The sequence below is a fragment of the Medicago truncatula genome, chromosome 3 (assembly GCF_003473485.1).
Source record: "Medicago truncatula cultivar Jemalong A17 chromosome 3, MtrunA17r5.0-ANR, whole genome shotgun sequence".
Classification (NCBI taxonomy): Eukaryota; Viridiplantae; Streptophyta; class Magnoliopsida; order Fabales; family Fabaceae; genus Medicago; species Medicago truncatula.
In genome coordinates, this window is record NC_053044.1 from 3,278,510 (window position 1) to 3,302,745 (window position 24,236).

Below are 24,236 nucleotides of genomic sequence, written 5' to 3' on the forward strand. Positions count from 1 at the left end.
CGTGACATGTATGATTGACCAAATCATAATTGAGGTTTTGTAAAAAGGGCTAAACATGAGGGGTGTCTTTGGCAATTTTTATAAAAGATGGCCAAAATCGCTACACTTTGATACTTAGGGGGACAAAAGTGAGATTAAGCTTAAAAAATAACCATTAAGTACATCAATGTAATAGTGTTTGTCTCTTCATCATACTAAAAAAAGAGATCATAAGAAAGAATTCTTCTTAATATTATATTTATAACAAATTCTTCTATCTATTTATAATATATTAACATATTAATTTATTATTTATCACTTTATTATTTATAAAGCTTGTGTTCTTTATAACATTATAAATATTAGAAAATATCCATTAAATACATCAATGTGTTGTTTTTGCCTCTTCCATTAAATATCAATTATGCTTATTTCATCTCACCATGAGCTAAACCCCTCCTTGTGGTTTAGACATGGTGAGGTTATGACGTTTATTTATTTCTTTCTAACAAACTGCTTTAACTCAAAATCATTAGAAGTAAAATTTGATCACTTTTATTTCCAATGTTATAGCTCCTTGATCATTATTTCTAAGCAATAAGTTCTTGATAGGATTCCTGTCATAAGCCAAGGAGCTCAGCTCCTGAATACTCTTCATGAGAAAAGGGTGAGCACCTAACCTAGCAACTATTGGGTGTTAAGTTATACGTAACCGTACCACGAAAGGTGTGTGTCATTACTCGTTATGGCCTTAACACGATGGGTGAGTATCACTCCCTAAAACAAATTGTTTTCTAGGAATCCAGAGTGAGATATAGCTCTATGAATCCCAACAACCTTAGAAGCTAATAAACAACTATAGCTCTGTGATACACATAAGCCCTACCAAGCTATAACTTTGTAAATCGCAGTAATGTTTTGTTATAACTGAGCCTAGCTTAAACCACACTTTCCATCTTAAGAATTTCTAAACCTTTTAACTATTTTCCAAAACTTAACATTTTATATTTACTATTGCGACAAAATATTTATTTGATTTTCCTGCAAACATGTTTTCTGCTGAAATGTTAATCGATTCTATAGCTCCACAATCCATGTTGGATCGATACCTTTTTATATTATAACTTGAAAATTGTATACTTGCACTTAGTCTTTCCACCTTAAAATACTCATAGTGTTTTGGGAGACACCAACTTTTTGGCGCTGTTGCCGAAGACTGCAAGATGTTACAGTTTTTAAGAGCTTATCATTAGGTAGTTAGCTTGCTTTGTTTGTTTATTTATTTATTTACTTGTGAAGTTTGGTGATTCTTTTGCAGGTGCGTTCGTGAATGCTCATGGCACAATTCTCATCATAGTTACACCTAGATACTAAAATAGAAAGGACATTCAGGAAAAGAAGGTAGTTGTTCAAGTCAAAGACGAATTCCAATCTAGAGGAGCTAGATCAGAACTTCATACAGAGCTATAACTCCAACAAGTCTAGCTCAGAGAGAGATTCATTTGTCAACATGGGTGACAACAACAACACCTTAGACATTGTAAATGACAAATGGAGGTCCATAAGAGAATATGCAGTGTTTGATCTACCATCACTCCACACTAGCATAGTGAAGTCAGAAGTCACTACTGTTCAGTTTGAGTTCAAGCTTATCATGTTCCAGATTCTGCAGACCATTGGGCAATCTTCGGGAGTAGACATATATGATTATTACCTACACCTGAATCAATTCACTGAAGTAGTAGAAAATTTCAAGATCGCATGTAAAGAAGATGATGGTTTCAAGTTGAGGTTGTTCCCTTACTCTTTAACATGAAGAGCAAAACCATGGTTAAACAATCTTGAAGCCAACTCTGTCATGGAGAGAAGTTGTTGATAAGTTCTTGGTCAAATATCTTCCTCCTGTCTTTAATGCTCGAAAAAGGAATGACATAATAACCTCTTTGAGGAAAACAAATGAAGAAACACTCTTTGAAGAATGTGAAAGGTTTAAATATATGTTGAGAAGGTGTCCTCATCATGGGATACATGTGTTAATTCAAATGGAAACCTTCTACAATGGGCTAGTTCCATCAACAATGTTTATGCCATGTTGTGTTTTTACCTATGTGTTGGCTTCATTTTGTTAAAACAAGAAGTTCTAGCAAGATGTTGTACCAGATTCCTTGGCCATGTATGTACGACATCTTAGCTTAAGGTGAAGTTCTTTGTTTCTCTTTCTTAGCAGATTTTATTTTTGCGTGAAATAATATAAGATTTGTTTGAAGGTGATGTTGCACCGAACTGGGTTACCAAATCTCTTATGTCCTTCTTTACAACACTTTATTTATGTGTATTGCTTATTGTGCTATATTTCATACCTAGTGTCTAGGGCAACATCATTGTCGAACCTGTTGTTCAGGACATCAGGTATGGTGGGAAAGAAAATATGATATGCCTGAATTAGTGTTCACTGATATATATTTATATATCCAAATAAAGAGAGAAGAAGACAATATAAACAATATTTGTTGCTGTCTTATTTAAGTTCATTATCATTGCTGTAGAATTCAAATATAAAACTAAAAAGTTCTTGATAGTATAAAAAAAAAAATTATTGGGTTGTGAGAAAATAACTAAATGACAGCCCGTGGAATATTGTAGTAGATCATTTGTGTATTATCTTGGGTCTGGCAATAAATGAAGAATCATGTGAGCACATGATCTAATCGCCACTTCATCGGATAACATCTACACACTTTATACACAAACTGTAGTGTCGTACCAGGGGGGCAAATATCACGAGTGTCAGTAACACTTAGATTACACGCTGTATTAAAAAAAAAAAGAATGAAAAGTGTAATTAAAATGTGATAATATGTTGTGTACGAAGTAGAGAAGAAAATTTTAAATGGTTAGAAATGGCTTACGTTGAGAATTCTCTGCAACCAGAAATGAGGATAGAAAGATAATCACACTACAAACAACAATGACAAATTTAGCCATGTATCCTTCCTTTATTTGTAATATATGTATTTATCACTTTATAATTTATAGAGCTCAGTTTCTTCTTAACATTCTAGATATTTATAAATATCCATTAATTACATCAATGTGTTGTGTGTGTTTCTTCATCATACTAAAGAAAGAGGTCACACAACATGCTGTTCGGCCAATTTGTCCCTTGATTTTGTCTTTTTATTTTTTATTTATTTTTATTTTCTAATTAAACGCATGGAATTTACTTGTATTTTAATTAGAAAATTACACAGCTGGTAGATTTTAAATGTTATGTGGCTTGACACGTAGGATTGATCAAATCAAAATCGAGGATTTGCAAAAAGGGCTAAACATGAGGGGTGTCTTTGGCCATTTTTTTTATTACATGTCCAAAATCGCTACACTTTGATACTTAGGGGGTCAAAAGTGCAACTAAGTCTAAAAAATATCCATTAAGTACATCAATGTGTTGTGTTTGTCTTTTCATCATACCAAAAAATAACCATTAAGTACATCAATGTGTTGTGTTTGTCTTGTCATCATACCAAAAAATGAGGTCACAAAAAAAATCTTCTTAATATTATATTTATTACAAACTCTTCTATCTATTTATAATATATTAACTTATTAATATATTATTTATCACTTTATTATTTACAAAGCTTGTGTTCTTCTTAACATTATAAATATTAAAAATTATACGTTAAATACATCAATGTGTTGTGTTTGTCTCTTCCATTAAATATCAACTATGCTTATTTTCAGCTCACCATGACCTAAACCATTCCTGGTGGTTTAGACATGGTGAGGTTATGATGTTTATTTACTTCTTTCTAACAAACTGCTTTAACTCAAAATCTTTTGAAGTAAAATTTGATCACTTTTATTTTCAATGCTATAGCTCCCTGATCGTTTCCAAGCGCTAAGTTATTGGTAGGACTCTTATCATAGGCCAATGAGCTCAGGTCTTGAATAATCTTCGTGAGGAAAGGATAAGCACCTAACCTAGCAACTATTAGGTGTTAAGTTCCGCGTAATCGTAGCACGAAAGGTTTGTCGTTACGGCCTTAACATGATGGATGATCTAACACTCCCTAAGACTGTGTTTACCATGAATCAGGAGTGAGATATAGCTCTATGAATCTCAGCAACCTAAGAATCTAATAAACAACTATAGCTCTGAGATACACATGAGCCTTGCCAAGCTATAATTTTGTAAATCACAGTAATGTTTTGTTATAATTGAATCTAGCTTAAACCAGTCTTTCCACCTTAAAATACTCATAGTGTATTGGGAGACACCAAGTTTTTGGCGCTGTTGTCGGAGACTGCAAGATGTTATAGTTCTTATTAGTTTATCATTAGGTAGTTAGCTTGTTTGTTTATTTATTTTTTTACTTGTGAAGTTTGGTGATTCTTTAACAAGTGTGTCCGTTAATGCTCAGGGCACAATTCTCACCATAGTTACACCTATATACTAAAATAGAAAGGACGTTCAGAAAAAGAAGGTTGTTGTTCAATTCAAAGATGAATTCCAATCTAGAGGAGCCAGATCCAAACTTCATACAGAGCTACAACTCCAACAAGTCTAGCTCATAGGGAGATTCATTTGTCAACATGGGTGACAACAATAACACCTTAGGCATGGAAAATGACAAGGGGAGGTCCATCAGAGAATATGTAGTGTTTGATCTAACATCACTCCACACTAGCATAGTGAAGTCAGAAGTCACTACTGCTCAGTTTGAGTTCAAGCCTATCATGTTCCAGATGTTGCGGACCATTGGCCAATTTTCGGGAGTAGTCATATATGATCCTTATCTACACCTGAATCAATTCACTGAAGTAGCCGAAAATTTCAAGATCCCATGTATAGAAGATGATAGTTTCAAGTTGAGGTTGTTCCCTTACTTTATAACATGAATTGTAACACCCCAATTTTTAAAATTAGTTTATTAAATAATATAATATTATTATTTTTAGTAGTAGTGTTGATTGTGTGACATTATTTTTATTTTTATTTGAATTAAATTAGTTTTTGGCATGTTTGGGTGGAGTTTTTTTTAGTTAATTGGGATAGAGACATTGGACTAATAAGGATAGTATATATAAAATAGAGCTTTAATTAATTATAATAGTTTAATTAAAAAGAGATTGAGAGAAAATAATTTTTAAGAAGAAAGTAGCATTTTTGGTGAGAATAGGGAAGCGAGGGTGTAGATAGTTAATGTGTCTAAAGTTTATTGTGAAAATAAAATCTGAATTTGTTAAAAAGATTAAGTAAGAAACAAACTTAATTGGTGGTTATAAATAGAGGAGAGCATTAGAGAATTAGGGTTACAACAAACAAAGAAAAAGATTAGAAATCAAGGACAAATAGGGTTGTGGAGAGAAGAGACAAGAAAGCATAGCGAGGAGAATGTAGAGAGAGATTTCATCGTAGGAAATCATTAGATTCTATAAACTAAGGTAAGGGAGCGTCTCTATTCACCATAAGGATTGTATGAACATATGGGTAGTGAAGGGTTTTGTTTTTCATTATTTTTTTTTATGATTTTTTCAATGAATTCATGTCAAATTCATGCTCTAATTTGATGTTGTGATTTAAATTAATGAAAACCTAACATTGGGGATTTTATGAAAATCAAATAATTACATGTGTTGTTCGATTACCTCTTCACTAAGTTATTGATGTTAACTACATATATTAATTTTAAATACATAAATTAGTATTTATATTATAGGTTAGAAGGATAAATTTAAATATGATTTAGTAAAGATACTGAATTAATCGATGCATATTTTAACCTCCCATGTATTTATTTAGTGTTTTAATTCTGTTTGTGACTTCTTTGGCTAATTTTCATTCTGTGAATACACTTTTAAGAGATTATGCATGTATACATGTGTATCGAAGGATTGCTACTATTTTATCTTAAATAATATATTTTATATTTAAAGTGATTTTATATAGATGCTTGTTTTAATGAAATTATTCCTATTATTTTAAATGTGTTTGAGAGGTGCTTTATGCTCCATATTGGTGTGTTTGTGATACATATGAATATGTGTGATTTAAAGATATGTAATTTAAGAATGTGTGATTTTAAGATGTGTTATATAAAGATGTAATATTTGACAATGGTGTTATTTAAAGATGTGTATTTATCGAGTCATATCAATATGTGCATTGTTGAGTCTTTTGTGATTGAATTCATTGTTGAAGATTGGGGTTGGAACTTAGAAGGGGTGAGTGAAGAATACAAACTCTAATTTCCAATTGAAAACTATAATTAAGTAAATAAAAAATTGTTTTATGTATTTTTTATTTCTAAAAATGTTTTATAAATATGTTAAATGACATAATTGCCACCTTGACGACACGTGACAAACTTTACACCGTCAGCATCTGCCACATAGGCAGAACTGTGCCAAATAAGCAAGAAAGTGGGGTTAGGGACTATTTTAAAAAACAAAAAATTTTGCAAGGATGAATTTCAAATTTTTTTTTATCATGGACCAAAACCGAAATGAATCACATTTGCAGGGATCAAAAACAAATTTTAGCCGTAAAAATATCCATAAAGTACATCAATGTGTTGTCTGTGTCTCTTCATCATACTAAAAAAAGAGGTCACACAAGATGGTGTCTGGCCAATTTGTCCCTTGATTTTCTCTTTTTTTTTTAGATATTTGATTTTGTAATTACACGCAAGGAATTTACTTGTATTTTAATTAAAAAGTAACACAGTTGGTAGTTTTTAATGTTATGTGTAACTCCCCAATTTTATTTAATTATTATTGGTTGATTTAAAGTCTTTTTATATATGATTTTATATAATTATGTTGATTTTGTGATGTGTCGTATTTTTTTAGTAGTGTTATTTTAGTATTTATTAGAATAAGTCTTGAAAATAGAAATAAGATTAAGTTGTGGGGCTGTTTTAAAATTTAGAAGAGTTTAGTGGAAATAGAGGAAATAAGATAAAGTGGATTGAGGAGAGATATAAGGAGGAAACTAGGTTAGAAGAGTTTTTACGTGAAACTGCTTTTTGGAGAAAAATTGAGAAAACAAGAGAAAAGAAGAACCAAGAGGGAGAGAGACCGCCGATCATCAATACTAAGGTAAGGGTCGGATTAACCTTCTCTAATTCTAAGTAATATAATTATGAGATTGGGTTTAACATGTTTTGTTGTGAATTTGAGAATTAGGGTTGAGAATTGTAATAGGTTGTTAATAGATTTGAGAACCCCTTTGAATTTGCATACAGTAGATTGATGAATAATTGGTGTTCTAATGATAAGTTAATCATAGGGTAATGATTAGGGTCAAGTTTGGAGAGTATTGGGTCGAAAACGGAGTTTAAGTTCCAAAGGCGAAATCGCAGCTGAACTGCGATTTTGCTGTCAGTGTGCAAAATGTGTTTTTATTGTCTCAGTTTGACAAGTTTAAGTTCCGAACTGGGTTTAGGTGTCTTCATGAAAGTTGTAGGTATGGATGTTAGATTTCTAAGGCCGTTGATTTGACGTCTAAATGAATTATAGAACTTGAGTTATGGTCAAATTACTACACGTAGGTCACAGTGAATATTTATGAATTTCAGCACAACCTTTCCTGAATTTGAAATGAAAATTGGTATTGATAAGTATAGAATTGATCTTAGGTGTCTTCACGAAAGTTGTAGGTATGGATGTTATCTGTCACTAGCATTTGGAGACACTCGATTTGAGCACATAGAACTCAAGCTATGATCAAAATACTACACAGAGGTCAGTAGGGATCAACACGGTCGTGCTCTTTCCCCGAGCTTAGGAAAACCAACTTTTCTGGAATTTTCTGTTTCGAATTGTCCTTTGGTGTAAACACGAAAGTTTTAGATAATTTTGTTAGCTTCCCAGTGGCCATGGTTTGACGTGAAAATGATTTTTGATGTTTGATTTGTGATGAAAATACCCCAAGGAGGTCTTAGCGAAATTGCACAGTGACATCATTCTCTATTGCATGTTTTTGCGTCTGTTTCACATGTTTTTGTTCTGAATTAGTCTTTGGTATAAACATGAAAGATGTTGATAATTGTGATATCTTTTCAGTAGCTTTGGTTTGGCATGAAAATATGTTGTGGTTAATTTATTATGATTTTACAAAGATGCTTGTTGAATTATATATGATGTTTAAGTTGATGTTGATTATCATTTGATGTTGTTATATCTTGAGATGTTTATGTGTTGCCTATGTTGTTGTTGCATATTGATCAATTCGCAGGTGTTGGTCTAAGTTGTAAGTTGTCTTTCCAAAGTATTGGAATCTTAAGTTGTTAATGTTGTCTAAAATGTTAAAGTCGTAGTTGAAGCTGTTATTGGTGAGTGTTTATGTTCAGGTGTTTTGTGAGAGGTGGTGTACTCTTAGGTTGTTGTCTATAAGAGGTGGTGTACTCTTACGTTGTTGTCTATAAGAGGTGGTGTACTCTCACGTAGCTGTGTTGTCAGGTTGACGTTGTCGTGTCGAATCGTTGAAGTTGTTGATGATGACAAACCATGGGATATTGATGATTATATTGTTGCTTATGTTATTATAAAATGATGATTATGTTATCAGATGATGTTTACGATGTGGTGATTTATAATGTTATATGATGATGGTTATGATTTTATTATTCTGTGCTATGTGATGATGTATATAATGCGATGAATATGAAGTTAATAATGATAAGAAGTTTGTTGAGTTATTAATGAAGTCTTTTAAGAAGAGTTAATGTATTAATTGATGAAGTTTAGGCTGTTAAATGCATAATTTTGTATTATATGCTTATTATTATTGAATGTGAAATCTCACCCCTTCGGCTTGAAAATGTTGCTCTTCGCATGGGTAACTTGCAGGTATTCAAGGTTACTTGTTGAAGTGAGTGACTCCTCACGTGTCGTCTAGGGTCGCTCTGATACGTAACGGGATGGAGATCTTTATTGTTTTCCATATGTTACGTGATTTATCATGACTTTTATGTTGAAGACTGTTTAGACATGATTTTTATTAAGTTGTTCAAATTGAGGCCGTTGTGCCAACATGATGTTTTATTAAGATATTTTCCGCTGCATTGAGATTTAATTTGGTATTATGAAACGATTGAAAATGAATAGTAATTTTACTATATTTATGTTTGAAAGAAGTATAGCATTCCGTTATTTGATGATTACTCTGATAATTCTTTAGAAATTTTTATGTTGGGAAAACGGGGTGTTACATTATGTAGCGTGACACGTAGGATTGACTAAATCAAAATTGAGGTTTTGCAAAAAGGGCTAAACATGAGGGGTGTCTTTGGACATTTTTTTAAATGATGGTCAAAATCGCTACACTTTGATGCTTAGGGGGTCAAAAGTGCGATTAAACCTAAAAAATATAACTACATCAATGTGTTGTGTTTGTCTCTTCATCATACTAAAAAATGAGGTCACACAAGATGGTGTCTGGCCAATTTGTCCCTTGATTTTCTCTTTTCTTTTAGATATTTTATTTTGTAATTACATGCAAGGAATTTACCTGTATTATAATTAAAAAAATTACACGGCTAGTAGTTTTTAATGTTATGTGACGTGACACGTAGGTTTGACCAAATCAAAATTGAAGTTTTGCAAAAAGGGCTAAACATGAGGGGGTCAAACTCGCTACACTTTGATACTTAGGGTGTCAAAAGTGCGATTAAACCTAAAAAATGTCCATTAACTACATCAATGTGTTATGTTTATCTCTTCATCATACTAAAAAAAGAGGTCACAAAAAAAAATCTTCTTAATATTATATTTATTACAAATTCTTCTATCTATTTATAATATATTAACATATTAATTTATTATTTATAAAGCTTGTGCTCTTCGTAACATTATATATACTAGCGAAAAGACGGGCACGTGAGTGCCCGTCTTTCCGTTCTTTTTACTGCGTTAAAACTCGTAAATTATGAACTATGTTTTTTTTTTTTTATGAAATTTTGATTTTGATTAAAACTAAAATTATATTTTTTTTTGCTTTCTATTTATAACAAACCAAATTAAACATTATTATTATTTATTTTTATAACACTAACAACAATCTTTATTATAGAAAAAGTTGTTTAAGGGTATAATTGGAATAATAAAAAATTAAGTATAAATATACTAATTTAGTTTGTTACACTTTTAAAATGATAAAGAAAAAAAAAACACACACACACATATATATATTTACAGCAATGATAATTAAACACAAATGATTGGACACAAATACAACACCATGGATAGTTTAGACATTTCAACCATAAATTAGGGGCAATTTTGTCAAATCACAACAAACCCATCTTCTTCTCATCTTCCCTGCGCTTCTCATCTTCCTGCGGTCTCTCTATTCCTCCCCACAGTCCACACCACTGTCTCTCCCAACCACCGACCTCAGTCATCGCCACCGCACCCTCCACCATCACAAACACCATCGTTCTTATCAGTGACAGTCACCATCGTCGTCACTACTGACGAAATTCGTTCAGATCTGAACGCGTCGCCGCCGAAGTCCTCTTCTCCCTCTCGTCGGAGACCCGTTTTCACCACCACCGCGTCATTACTGAGATAGATTAGGCGACAGAAATCCAGTGAGATAGAGATGGAGAAACCAAATTCGTCCTCACCTCCACCCTCACATCAGACAACCAATCTGTTTTATCTACGAAGATAACGGCGGTGGTCACCGGCGATTGAGAGAGAGCATGACTAGGAGAGAAATGGAAGTTACGACGCCGGTGATGACGTCGGGGATGATGGCGAAGGGATGGTGTTGAACAGGGAGAAATGACTGAGAGAAGGAAAAGAATTGAAAAAAAAAAAAAAAAAGATGTATAAAGCTACAGTGATGTATGGTGTCTGTATTGTGTTTGGATTTTTGTGTTCACTTATCATTTCTCATATATTTATGGGTAATGCTAGAGACCACCTACCCATAAATGAGAAGGTGTTCATTAGCATACCACATCTAGTTGTAAAAGACAAAAAAAAACCATTCTCTTTCTTTGAAAACAAGTGAAGACAAAAGGGTAAGATTGTAATAAAAACTTAATTACTAAAATATTCTTACTTTCCCTTTTCATTTCTCGCTGCGCCCACAAGCTGTTCATCTTACTCCTCTCATCAGAAGCAGCTCCTCTCACAAGCCTCTTGCCCCTCTCACGTGTAGCAGCTCCTGTCATCATCTTTGTTTTTGCTTTATTCCAAATGCAACAAAAAGGTAATTTTTATTTTGTTTTGAAATCAATTATTTTGAGATTTATTCTTCAAATGGTCAAATTAATTTCTTCAGCTGATGTAGTTTGTGTTCAATCAGCATGTATTTTTATTCCAAGTTCTTCACGTAGTTTCTAACAATAAATTTATTTTTAAAATATGAATGATTCAGATTTAAGCTAAGACTACGATGATGTTTGAAGAAAATAATGATGGTAGTGATTGGCACTCTGAGGTTCTTAAAGATTATTCTTCTATATGTGTAGATGATAAATATATAAATTCATCAACATTTCAAGAGCCACAAAATGAAAATTTTCCTCATGTCAGTAACATTGATGAGTTGGTTCCTTTTGAAGAGAAAATATTTAGTAATGATGGTGATGCTTATGAATTTTATTCTTTATTTGCACGAAAAAATGGATTTTCGATCAGGCGCGAACACATTTACAAATCTTATACAAACGAGTCTAAAAAGAACCCATCTGATATTTATAAAAGGGAATTTGTTTGCCATCGTGGTGGTATTGTTAAACACCGCAACAATAACGAAGTGGAATGTCAAAGAAAATGAAAATCTTCAAAATGTAATTGTGGTGCAAAGATGTTGGTTGCTATAAAAACAATTGGCTTTGAGGAAAAATGAGTGGTTACATATTTCAACAATCATCACAATCATGAGTTATTGGATGACAAAGAGGTTCAATTTCTTCCTGCTTATCGTAACATCCCAACTGCTGATCAAAGTCGTATCCTATTGTTGTCGAAAGCTGGCTGCTCTATAAGTATTATAATGAGAGTGCTTGAGTTAGAGAAAAAAATAGTTACAGGCAATCTACCTTTTCTAGATAAAGATATTCGAAATTTTATTCAATCCCGAAGTTGTATTGGTAAAGAAAATGATGCTTCTGATGTTCTCAAATTATGCAAAAATTTGAAAGATATTGATGATGCCTTCAAATATGAATTCACTATTGATGAAAGTAACAAATTGGAGCATATTATGTGGGCATTTGGTGATTCAATTCGAGCATACGAATCTTTTGGAGATGTTGTAGTTTTTGATACCACGTAATGATATGCCACTTGGAATATGGGATTTGCTAGAACACACCTACTAATTTTTATGTGGGAGTGTTTTAGCAAGTTATAACTAAAAAGTTAATAAATACACCTTAAGATGTATGTTGCTATAACACACCTTCTAAAAAAACAAGTGGGTGTGTTCTAGCAAATCCTATAGGCATACACCCACTAGTTTTTATGTGGAAGTGTTTTAGCAAGCTGCACCTTAAAGTGTATTTAACTATTTTTTTAGTTATAACATGCTAAAACAGACATTCTAAAAAATAAGTGTGTGTATCCTAGCAAATGCATATAGGAGTTGGTAACATACACCAACTTATTTTTTAGAAGGTGTGTTTTAGCAACATTCACCTTAAGGTGTATTTAACAACTTTTTAATTATATCTTTGATAAAAACACACCTTAATAAAAACTAATTGGCGTATCCTAGCAAACCCCTATATATATAAGGTTTTTATATATATAAAGTAAGATTTTTTATACCACATGTTACTTCCACATTCCTTCTCAATATTTTTATTCTTTTTTCTATTTTTTAAAACCAATATTTTTCTATGTTAATATTTATTTAATTTTATTGTTTGCGATATTCTAGGGCATCAAAATTCAATACAATGTGTGAAGCGACAATGTTACCAAATATCAATCTATATTATAATAAAAATAATAATATAAATCTATGTGGATTGAATTGATGTAATATGTTATGAAATAAAAAATATCTTAATTTTCAATAACATCCATAACTTTAAACCAACTTCCTATCAGTATAGAATATTTTATAAAACTATAACCATTGTGAAGCCGTATAATTTATTTTTAAGGAGTAATTTATATGTTTTTTTTGTCTATTTATTTGTTATACCTTTTTTTTGGGGTAACCATGATATAAGTTCACAAATTTCACCATCGTTAGAAATGACTAATCTTCATTAGGAAACGGTGGGGCACAAAAGGTGGGTTCTTCTTTTCAAATCGATTTTTTTCTCATACGTGTCAACCACGAAATAAACCCATGCCCACATGCTTAAAGGGCTCTAAACATATATATATATATATATATATATATATATATATTTATATCGTGTTTGTTATATTTTTTAATATTTTAATTTATTATTATCTATTTGTTACATGTGCTTTTTGTATTGAAAATTAAGGGCATTTTGAAAAGAAAAATCCAGCTCAAATGTGCTGAAAGGTGTAGTTTTTTTTATATATAATATAGATTAAAAAATATCCATTAAATACATCAATATGTTGTGTTTGTCTCTTCCATTAAATATCAGTTATGCTTATTTTCAGCTCACCATGAGCTAAACCCCTCCTTGTGGTATAGACATGGTGAGGTTATGACGTTTATTTACTTTCTAACAAACTGCTTTAACCTAAAATCTTTAGAAGTAAAATTTGATCACTTTTTATTTCTAATGCTATAGTTCCCTGATCGTTATTTCTAAGCGATAAGTTCTTGGTAGGCCTCATGTCATAGGCCAACGAGCTCAGGTCATGAATACTATTCGTGAGGAAATGGTGAGCACCTAACCTAGAAACTATTGGGTGTTAAGTTATCCGTAATCGTACCACAAAAGGAGTTGACCTTGGTCAATAGTTTACTTTCTTTTTGTAAAAATTTTAGAAAGAAAGAAGAGAGAATGAAAGTGGGATCTTAGTTAAAAAATTAGGGTATGACAGGTATCCGTTGGTTGAGCGGATTAAAAAGAGGTTTTCTGGTTGGAAAAGTCGTAATCTTTCAATGGGTGGTCGGTTGATTCTGCTTAAGTTTGTGATGTCCTCCATTCCAATTTACTATTTTTCCTTCTTCAAGGCTCCCTCAGGTAGAATTTCTACCTTTGAATCTATTTTCAATGCTTTTTTTCTAGGGGGGGGGGGGGGGGGATGTGTTGATATTAGAAAAATTACTTGGATAAAATGGGATACAATGTGTTTGAGAAAGGAGGAGGGAGGTTTGGGTGTTAGGAGTTTGAAGGAGTTTTATCTTACTCTCTTAGGTAAATGGTGGTGGCGGATTCTTCATGAGAGGGGAAGTTTATGGTACAGGGTGATATGTGCCCGGTATGGAGAGGAAGGGGGCGGTTATGCTGTTCAGGAGTGGGGAGGGATCTGTGTGGTGGAGGCCGATTCAGAGTGTTAGAGATGGAGTGGGGCGGGTTGATTCAAGGTGGTTGCGAGATAATACAACCCTTCAAATGGGGGATGGCGAGTCGACTTTGTTTTGGACCGATCCTTGGATTGACGGGGAACCTTTATGTAAAGTTTATGTGCGATTGTTTGAGCTTTATGAGAATAAATTAGAGTTGGTAGCTAATATGAGGACAAGGGGTTGGGGCATTGACAAGGAGGCGTGGATGTGGTGTCGGAGACTTTTTGCTTGGGAGGAGGAGTTGTTGGGGGAGTGTGTAGCTAGACTTACTTCTGTTACTTTACAGGTCGGGAGGGTTGACTCCTAGATTTGGTCTCTGCATACTTCTAATTGTTACACTGTTAGTTCTGCTTACTCTTTTTTAATATAAACAGATATCGGGCAGGAGCAAATAAATAACAATAACTTCATGTGGTTGAAAGCGGTGCCTTTAAAAGTATCTATTTTTGTGTGGCGTCTGTCCCTAAATAGGATACCAACTAGAGACAAGTTGTTCCAAAGGCGTGTGTTAGCGGAGTTCGATCAGAGTTGTCCTTCTAGCTGCGGCCTAGTTGAGGACAGAGACCATTTATTTTTTAATTGCGGTTTTTTTGGAGGTATCTGGCAGCATATTGTGGCTTGGTTAGGTTTCTCAACAGCTTTACATGGCTCTTTTCAGCATCATTACTATCAGTTTGGAGGGTTGCGTGGCTCTTCGAAAAGTTCAATTAAATCCATGAACATTATTTGGATGTCAGTTGTCTGAGAAATCTAGAAAGAGCGTAAAAACAAAGTTTTTCAGAGAAAAAAATAGCAGCTTCAAGCGATTAGCGAAAGGGTGAAGCTTCGGTCCTTTTGGTGGCTGAAATCGAAATAAGTTACCTTCGATTAAACCACACTTTCCATCTTAAGAATTTCTAAAACTTCACCAAATCACAAAATTTCTTCACCCAATCAATCCCAAACATCATTCCAACCATAACCCTTCAATCAAAAACAACTTTCATCCACCCAAACCCAAAATCACTCAAATTCGTAACCCCAATTAACCTAACCCAAAAACCACAAATTCATCACCAATCGCCACAACTCAACTCATAAAACTTACTTAAACCTTAACCCCATAACTAAACTAACCTTTTCCTCCAAAAACATTCCCAAAACCCAACCTTCATCAAAACCACACCAAGTCAAAAAAAGTCAAGGCAAATGGCTTCAAAGAGAGGTGGAAAAGAAGGAGCAAGCTCTTCTGGAGGACCCCCTTCAAAGAAGAAAGCACCAGTAAAGAATGATGGCATAATCTTCAAGGACAACAAGCAGCGGGATAGGTATAAAGTTCTTATCTCTAAACCTTTACATGCTTGTAGATACCCCGATTCTTATAGTTTGGATGTGCTAGGCATTAAGGATAATGTGTTTAAGTTGCTAGAAAACCTAGGATGGATTGATCTGTTGAGACCTATGAGAGGATATGAAAATTTCACCTATGAGTTTTTAAGTGCTATTGTTTTTACAAAGGATATGTTGAATTTTGATAACCCTAATCATAGAGTCTCTTTCCGGCTTTTGAACATTGATTACGAGATGTCTATTCAAAACTTTTTTGATGAGATGGGCTTCGCAAATGCGGGGTTCATCCATGACTCTTGGGATCAAGATCTAAAGTCGGTTGACTATCAATCCGCTGTCTTTTGGGAATGTATTACTGGTATAAGATAATTTAATACATGTTCACACAAAGCTAGTAACATTCACAACCATGTGCTTAGGTATCTTCAAAGGGTTATGGCTTGCACCATCTGGGGTAGGACTGAGTTAGGAAACACTAGGACATATGAGCTTTTCATGTTGTGGGCTATGCTTAATAACCATCATGTGAACACTTGCTTCTACTATCTTGATTATCTTGCCTATGTAGGTAATAGGTCTGACAGTAAGGGAGAGATAGTAGTAGGTGGTATCATCACATATATTGTGAATATATGCCTTGACAGGAATACATTAGTTTTGATGATTGACAAAAGAAGTCCTAGAAAAGCAACAATGCAAAAAGAGGAAAAGAAATTCAAGTTATCAAGTCTTGGGTTTTATTTTTATATGTGTTAGGACTTTATTGTAAGTGGTTAAAAAAGCTCTCAAGAAAATAAATCATACACTCACAGTGATTTTCATTTAAATCTAATTTAGCATGAAAACTATTTTTTACATGAGAAGCCAAAATTTATTTTGAAAATTGCATAATTGGTTTTGACATTAAAAATATTTTGAGCATCATTGTAAATTAATCATAATTTAATTACACCAAAGAAAATGCTCCTGGACGTTTTTCTTTTGGTCCATAATTGATTGAGGAAAATCATATAGTTGATTATGATATGGCTACACATTAAAATGGCTTTATGTATCTTTACCATATCAATGAGATAATCAGCTAGTATGTATTTTGACATAATCCATTATCAGTTATTTAATGCCTCAACGTGTCTTTTTTCTCAAACCATAATTGACTCTCTTTGGATAATCAATTATGGTGAAACATTTTTTTTTGATTTTGTGACCGTTGATCATTAAAGGGAGAATTGCATTCCAACGGCTAGTTGATTTTATCATGCTACGGCTAGTTATATTCTCAAATGAATTTCATTCTCATTTTTGCATATAAATAGATGCTTTGTGTAGCTCATTTAAGAAGAACTAATATTTGCACTAAACATTGTCAAAAATACTTTTACATCACTCTCATTATTTTTACACTTGCTAATTTATTATCTTGAGAGCTATTTTATACTACATAGTTTATCTTGTAGTTCTTGTGCTTCAATTTGTTATATCTACACATTTGGTGTATTACTTTATTATTGTAATTCTTATTTGTATTGGGTGTGATCCCAAGGTTTCAAGAGAGGTGATATCTCTTGGGTTTAGAGGCTCTTCTACAAAGGATTGTTTTGTTTGGTGAGTGCTCGCTATCTTGTAAAGGTTACTAGCTTATCCCGTTTAAAAGCTAGGTTAGTGAAAATCTCAAGGGGCTTTTTCTTGGGGACTAGACGTAGGCCTTGGTGTTTTAGGCCGAACTAGGATAAACTTCTTGTGTCTTTTTCTCTCATCCCTTTATCTCTTTTACTTTATTTGTCATTTATTTTATCTCACCATATCTATTTTCATATTTATTTAAACCTTTTATAAGAACTTTATTTTATTTGGTTAAAATCTTTTTTTAAGTGCTTATCTTAAATCGTTTTCTAAAGAACACAATTCACCCCCCTCTTGTGTGTTTGAAGTCACTTGGTCAACAAGTGGTATCAGAGCTTGAACTCTTGTTAAGGACTAATCGTCTCAAGAGGCAAGATGACTTCAAACAACAATTCCATAAATTGTCCCCCATCTTTCAATGGTGAAGGGTATGGTTATTGGAAAGAGAGAATGAAAATTTTCATTGAGGGAATTGATTTTGATATTTGGGATGCTATTGAAAATGGTCCATTTATTCCCACTCATTTAGTCAATAATGTTGTGGTGAATAAACCAAGATCCCTTTGGACCAAAGATGAAGAGAAAAAGGTTCAATATAATTTGAAAGCTAAGAACATTATCACCGTTTCACTAAGCATTGATGAATTCTATCGTGTATCAAATTGTACAACCGCCAAAGAAATGTGGGACACCCTTAAATTGACCCAGGAAGGTACTACCGAGGTCAAAAGGGCTCGAATGAACACATTGACTCATGAGTATGAATTATTTAGGATGAAATCGGGAGAAAGCATCCAAGATATGCAAAAACGATTTATCCATATAATTAATCATCTCAGAGCTCTTGGAAAAACTTTCAATAACGAAGATTTAATTAATAAAGTTCTTAGATGCTTGAGTAGAAGTTGGCTTCCAAAAGTGACCGCGATTTGTGAATCAAAAGATTTATCTTTTATGTCTTTGGCAACTTTGTTTGGAAAATTGCAAGAACATGAGCTTGAATTGAATCGACTGGTTGAAAGCGAAGAAGGTGAAAAGAAAAATAAAGCTCTTGTCTTGAAAGCAAATATCAAAGAAAGTAAATCAGAATATAGTAACCTTGATGAAAATGAGGAAGGTATGAGAAAAATGTTTCGCAAGTTCAAAAAATTTATGAGGCATAAATGCAAAGAAAAAGAAATATCAAATTCTCATTCAAAAAGAAAGGCTTATATCGCTTGGAATGACAAAAACTCAAACTCATCCAATGAATCAGAAAATGAAGTAGCATATTCATGTTTCATGGCAAACTATGAGGAAGATGAGGTAAACTCTATTGAATCTGAATATGACTTAACTTATGATGAGTTGTTTACTATTTGTAAAGAATTAAATGATGAGTCAACTAAGCTTAGAAAAATTGTTTCTTCCTCTAAGAAAACTATTTCCACTCTTGAATCAAAAATTGATATTTTAAACAAGGAAATAGAAATTCTTAAAGAGAAAACAGTTTTTGTAAGTGAAGTTTCTTCTTGTACCTCTTGTGAAAATAAAAAGGCAAATATTTTCAAGTGTGATGATTGCAATATTTTGAAAATTAAAATTGAGGATCTTCAAAACACACTTGCAAAATTCACAAAGGGGAGAGAAAACTTGAACATCATTTTGGGAAATCAAAAGGGAACTTATAATAAAGCCGGTTTGGGCTATCGTCGAAAAAATCATGAAAAACTTTTTCAAAAATTCTTTCGCCCAAACAAAACCTCAAGTTCTCCTTTTGTTAAATGTTTTTATTGTGGAAGAGAAGGTCATACATCTTCTATTTGTAATTTAAGAAAGAACAATGATATGAATGATAAATGGAAGTGGACTCCAAAGGGCACTTTGCCTAATTCTAACTCTCAAGGACCCAAAATGATTTGGGTACCAAAAGCCAAAACTTGATTTTATTTTGTAGGTGTGCTTGAAGGTCAAGAACTAAAAATTGATATACTTATAGAGGCTATTCAAAGCACATGAAAGGGGGAGAAAAAGAAGTTCTCCTATTATTACAAGAATATTGGCTATGCATCTTATGGTGACTTTATCAAAAGTTCTTCTCCAAAAGGAAATGGATATTTCAAGAAAAGAAAAAAAAAATGGTTCACTCTTTTCACTTAATTCTTTTTTTTTTTTTTTTGCTTTAAATTTTCTTGAATATATGCCTTGCCATGATTGTTTCTTTCCCGCTTTTTGATAATGCCAAAAGGGGGAGAGTTATGTGATTTGCATGTTTCAGGGGGAGTGGATTTTAATTGTTTGCATATAGTGAGGGGGAGCAAATTCTGCGCATATCTCTGTCATATATTTTATTATTGATTATTATTGATCTAACCCTTTCATTGAGCAAATCACTCCAAGAGATGTTTGTCATCATCAAAAAGGGGGAGAATGTGAATATATGCCTTGACAGGAATACATTAGTTTTGATGATTGACAAAAGAAGTCCTAGAAGAGCAACAATGCAAAAAGCGGAAAAGAAATTCAAGTTATCAAGTCTTGGGTTTTATTTTTATATGTGTTAGGACTTTATTGTAAGTGGTTAAAAAAGCTCTCAAGAAAATAAATCATACACTCACAGTGATTTTCATTTAAATCTAATTTAGCATGAAAACTATTTTTTACATGAGAAGCCAAAATTTATTTTGAAAATTGCATAATTGGTTTTGACATTAAAAATATTTTGAGCATCATTGTAAATTAATCATAATTTAATTCCACCAAAGAAAATGCTCCTGGACGTTTTTCTTTTGGTCCATAATTGATTGAGGAAAATCATATAGTTGATTATGATATGGCTACACATTAAAATGGCTTTATGTATCTTTACCATATCAATGAGATAATCAGCTAGTATGTATTTTGACATAATCCATTATCAGTTATTTAATGCCTCAACGGGTCTTTTTTTCTCAAACCATAATTGACTCTCTTTGGATGATCAATTATGGTGAAACATTTTTTTTTGATTTTGTGACCGTTGATCATTAAAGGGAGAATTGCATTCCAACGGCTAGTTGATTTTATCATGCTACGGCTAGTTATATTCTCAAATGAATTTCATTCTCATTTTTGCATATAAATAGATGCTTTGTGTAGCTCATTTAAGAAGAACTAATATTTGCACTAAACATTGTCAAAAATACTTTTACATCACTCTCATTATTTTTACACTTGCTAATTTATTATCTTGAGAGCTATTTTATACTACATAGTTTATCTTGTAGTTCTTGTGCTTCAATTTGTTATATCTACACATTTGGTGTATTACTTTATTATTGTAATTCTTATTTGTATTGGGTGTGATCCCAAGGTTTCAAGAGAGGTGATATCTCTTGGGTTTAGAGGCTCTTCTACAAAGGATTGTTTTGTTTGGAGAGTGCTCGCTATCTTGTAAAGGTTACTAGCTTATCCCGTTTAAAAGCTAGGTTAGTGAAAATCTCAAGGGGCTTTTTCTTGGGGACTAGACGTAGGCCTTGGTGTTTTAGGCCGAACTAGGATAAACTTCTTGTGTCTTTTTCTCTCATCCCTTTATCTCTTTTACTTTATTTGTCATTTATTTTATCTCACCATATCTATTTTCATATTTATTTAAACCTTTTATAAGAACTTTATTTTATTTGGTTAAAATCTTTTTTTAAGTGCTTATCTTAAATCGTTTTCTAAAGAACACAATTCACCCCCCTCTTGTGTGTTTGAAGTCACTTGGTCAACAAGTGGTATCAGAGCTTGAACTCTTGTTAAGGACTAATCGTCTCAAGAGGCAAGATGACTTCAAACAACAATTCCATAAATTGTCCCCCATCTTTCAATGGTGAAGGGTATGGTTATTGGAAAGAGAGAATGAAAATTTTCATTGAGGGAATTGATTTTGATATTTGGGATGCTATTGAAAATGGTCCATTTATTCCCACTCATTTAGTCAATAATGTTGTGGTGAATAAACCAAGATCCCTTTGGACCAAAGATGAAGAGAAAAAGGTTCAATATAATTTGAAAGCTAAGAACATTATCACCGTTTCACTAAGCATTGATGAATTCTATCGTGTATCAAATTGTACAACCGCCAAAGAAATGTGGGACACCCTTAAATTGACCCAGGAAGGTACTACCGAGGTCAAAAGGGCTCGAATGAACACATTGACTCATGAGTATGAATTATTTAGGATGAAATCGGGAGAAAGCATCCAAGATATGCAAAAACGATTTATCCATATAATTAATCATCTCAGAGCTCTTGGAAAAACTTTCAATAACGAAGATTTAATTAATAAAGTTCTTAGATGCTTGAGTAGAAGTTGGCTTCCAAAAGTGACCGCGATTTGTGAATCAAAAGATTTATCTTTTATGTCTTTGGCAACTTTGTTTGGAAAATTGCAAGAACATGAGCTTGAATTGAATCGACTGGTTGAAAGCGAAGAAGGTGAAAAGAAAAATAAAGCTCTTGTCTTGAAAGCAAATATCAAAGAAAGTAAATCAGAATATAGTAACCTTGATGAAAATGAGGAAGGTATGAGAAAAATGTTTCGCAAGTTCAAAAAATTTATGAGGCATAAATGCAAAGAAAAAGAAATATCAAATTCTCATTCAAAAAGAAAGGCTTATATCGCTTGGAATGACAAAAACTCAAACTCATCCAATGAATCAGAAAATGAAGTAGCATATTCATGTTTCATGGCAAACTATGAGGAAGATGAGGTAAACTCTATTGAATCTGAATATGACTTAACTTATGATGAGTTGTTTACTATTTGTAAAGAATTAAATGATGAGTCAACTAAGCTTAGAAAAATTGTTTCTTCCTCTAAGAAAACTATTTCCACTCTTGAATCAAAAATTGATATTTTAAACAAGGAAATAGAAATTCTTAAAGAGAAAACAGTTTTTGTAAGTGAAGTTTCTTCTTGTACCTCTTGTGAAAATAAAAAGGCAAATATTTTCAAGTGTGATGATTGCAATATTTTGAAAATTAAAATTGAGGATCTTCAAAACACACTTGCAAAATTCACAAAGGGGAGAGAAAACTTGAACATCATTTTGGGAAATCAAAAGGGAACTTATAATAAAGCCGGTTTGGGCTATCGTCGAAAAAATCATGAAAAACTTTTTCAAAAATTCTTTCGCCCAAACAAAACCTCAAGTTCTCCTTTTGTTAAATGTTTTTATTGTGGAAGAGAAGGTCATACATCTTCTATTTGTAATTTAAGAAAGAACAATGATATGAATGATAAATGGAAGTGGACTCCAAAGGGCACTTTGCCTAATTCTAACTCTCAAGGACCCAAAATGATTTGGGTACCAAAAGCCAAAACTTGATTTTATTTTGTAGGTGTGCTTGAAGGTCAAGAACTAAAAATTGATATACTTATAGAGGCTATTCAAAGCACATGAAAGGGGGAGAAAAAGAAGTTCTCCTATTATTACAAGAATATTGGCTATGCATCTTATGGTGACTTTATCAAAAGTTCTTCTCCAAAAGGAAATGGATATTTCAAGAAAAGAAAAAAAAAATGGTTCACTCTTTTCACTTAAGTCTTTTTTTTTTTTTTTGCTTTAAATTTTCTTGAATATATGCCTTGCCATGATTGTTTCTTTCCCGCTTTTTGATAATGCCAAAAGGGGGAGAGTTATGTGATTTGCATGTTTCAGGGGGAGTGGATTTTAATTGTTTGCATATAGTGAGGGGGAGCAAATTCTGCGCATATCTCTGTCATATATTTTATTATTGATTATTATTGATCTAACCCTTTCATTGAGCAAATCACTCCAAGAGATGTTTGTCATCATCAAAAAGGGGGAGAATGTGAATATATGCCTTGACAGGAATACATTAGTTTTGATGATTGACAAAAGAAGTCCTAGAAGAGCAACAATGCAAAAAGCGGAAAAGAAATTCAAGTTATCAAGTCTTGGGTTTTATTTTTATATGTGTTAGGACTTTATTGTAAGTGGTTAAAAAAGCTCTCAAGAAAATAAATCATACACTCACAGTGATTTTCATTTAAATCTAATTTAGCATGAAAACTATTTTTTACATGAGAAGCCAAAATTTATTTTGAAAATTGCATAATTGGTTTTGACATTAAAAATATTTTGAGCATCATTGTAAATTAATCATAATTTAATTCCACCAAAGAAAATGCTCCTGGACGTTTTTCTTTTGGTCCATAATTGATTGAGGAAAATCATATAGTTGATTATGATATGGCTACACATTAAAATGGCTTTATGTATCTTTACCATATCAATGAGATAATCAGCTAGTATGTATTTTGACATAATCCATTATCAGTTATTTAATGCCTCAACGGGTCTTTTTTTCTCAAACCATAATTGACTCTCTTTGGATGATCAATTATGGTGAAACATTTTTTTTTGATTTTGTGACCGTTGATCATTAAAGGGAGAATTGCATTCCAACGGCTAGTTGATTTTATCATGCTACGGCTAGTTATATTCTCAAATGAATTTCATTCTCATTTTTGCATATAAATAGATGCTTTGTGTAGCTCATTTAAGAAGAACTAATATTTGCACTAAACATTGTCAAAAATACTTTTACATCACTCTCATTATTTTTACACTTGCTAATTTATTATCTTGAGAGCTATTTTATACTACATAGTTTATCTTGTAGTTCTTGTGCTTCAATTTGTTATATCTACACATTTGGTGTATTACTTTATTATTGTAATTCTTATTTGTATTGGGTGTGATCCCAAGGTTTCAAGAGAGGTGATATCTCTTGGGTTTAGAGGCTCTTCTACAAAGGATTGTTTTGTTTGGAGAGTGCTCGCTATCTTGTAAAGGTTAC

General features: G+C 32.6%; 2 protein-coding genes and 1 long non-coding RNA gene across 3 annotated transcripts; all 3 read left to right on the plus strand.

The window, feature by feature from the left end:
• The first annotated feature begins 325 nt into the window (after window positions 1-325).
• On the plus strand, window positions 326-4,946 carry LOC25488580 (uncharacterized). Its single transcript, XR_003009993.2, has 3 exons — window positions 326-742; window positions 1,298-4,323; window positions 4,404-4,946. It is a non-coding gene; the product is annotated as an uncharacterized lncRNA (long non-coding RNA).
• A 12,833-nt stretch (window positions 4,947-17,779) lies between these two features.
• Window positions 17,780-19,327, plus strand: LOC120579333 (uncharacterized). The gene has a single exon (XM_039831292.1). The coding sequence runs from the start codon at window positions 17,780-17,782 to the stop codon at window positions 19,325-19,327; it is 1,548 nt and encodes a 515-aa protein (XP_039687226.1).
• Window positions 19,328-21,190: 1,863 nt separating this feature from the next.
• On the plus strand, window positions 21,191-22,738 carry LOC120579334 (uncharacterized). The gene has a single exon (XM_039831293.1). It carries the CDS (start codon window positions 21,191-21,193, stop codon window positions 22,736-22,738), a length of 1,548 nt encoding a protein of 515 aa, XP_039687227.1.
• Window positions 22,739-24,236: the final 1,498 nt, after the last annotated feature.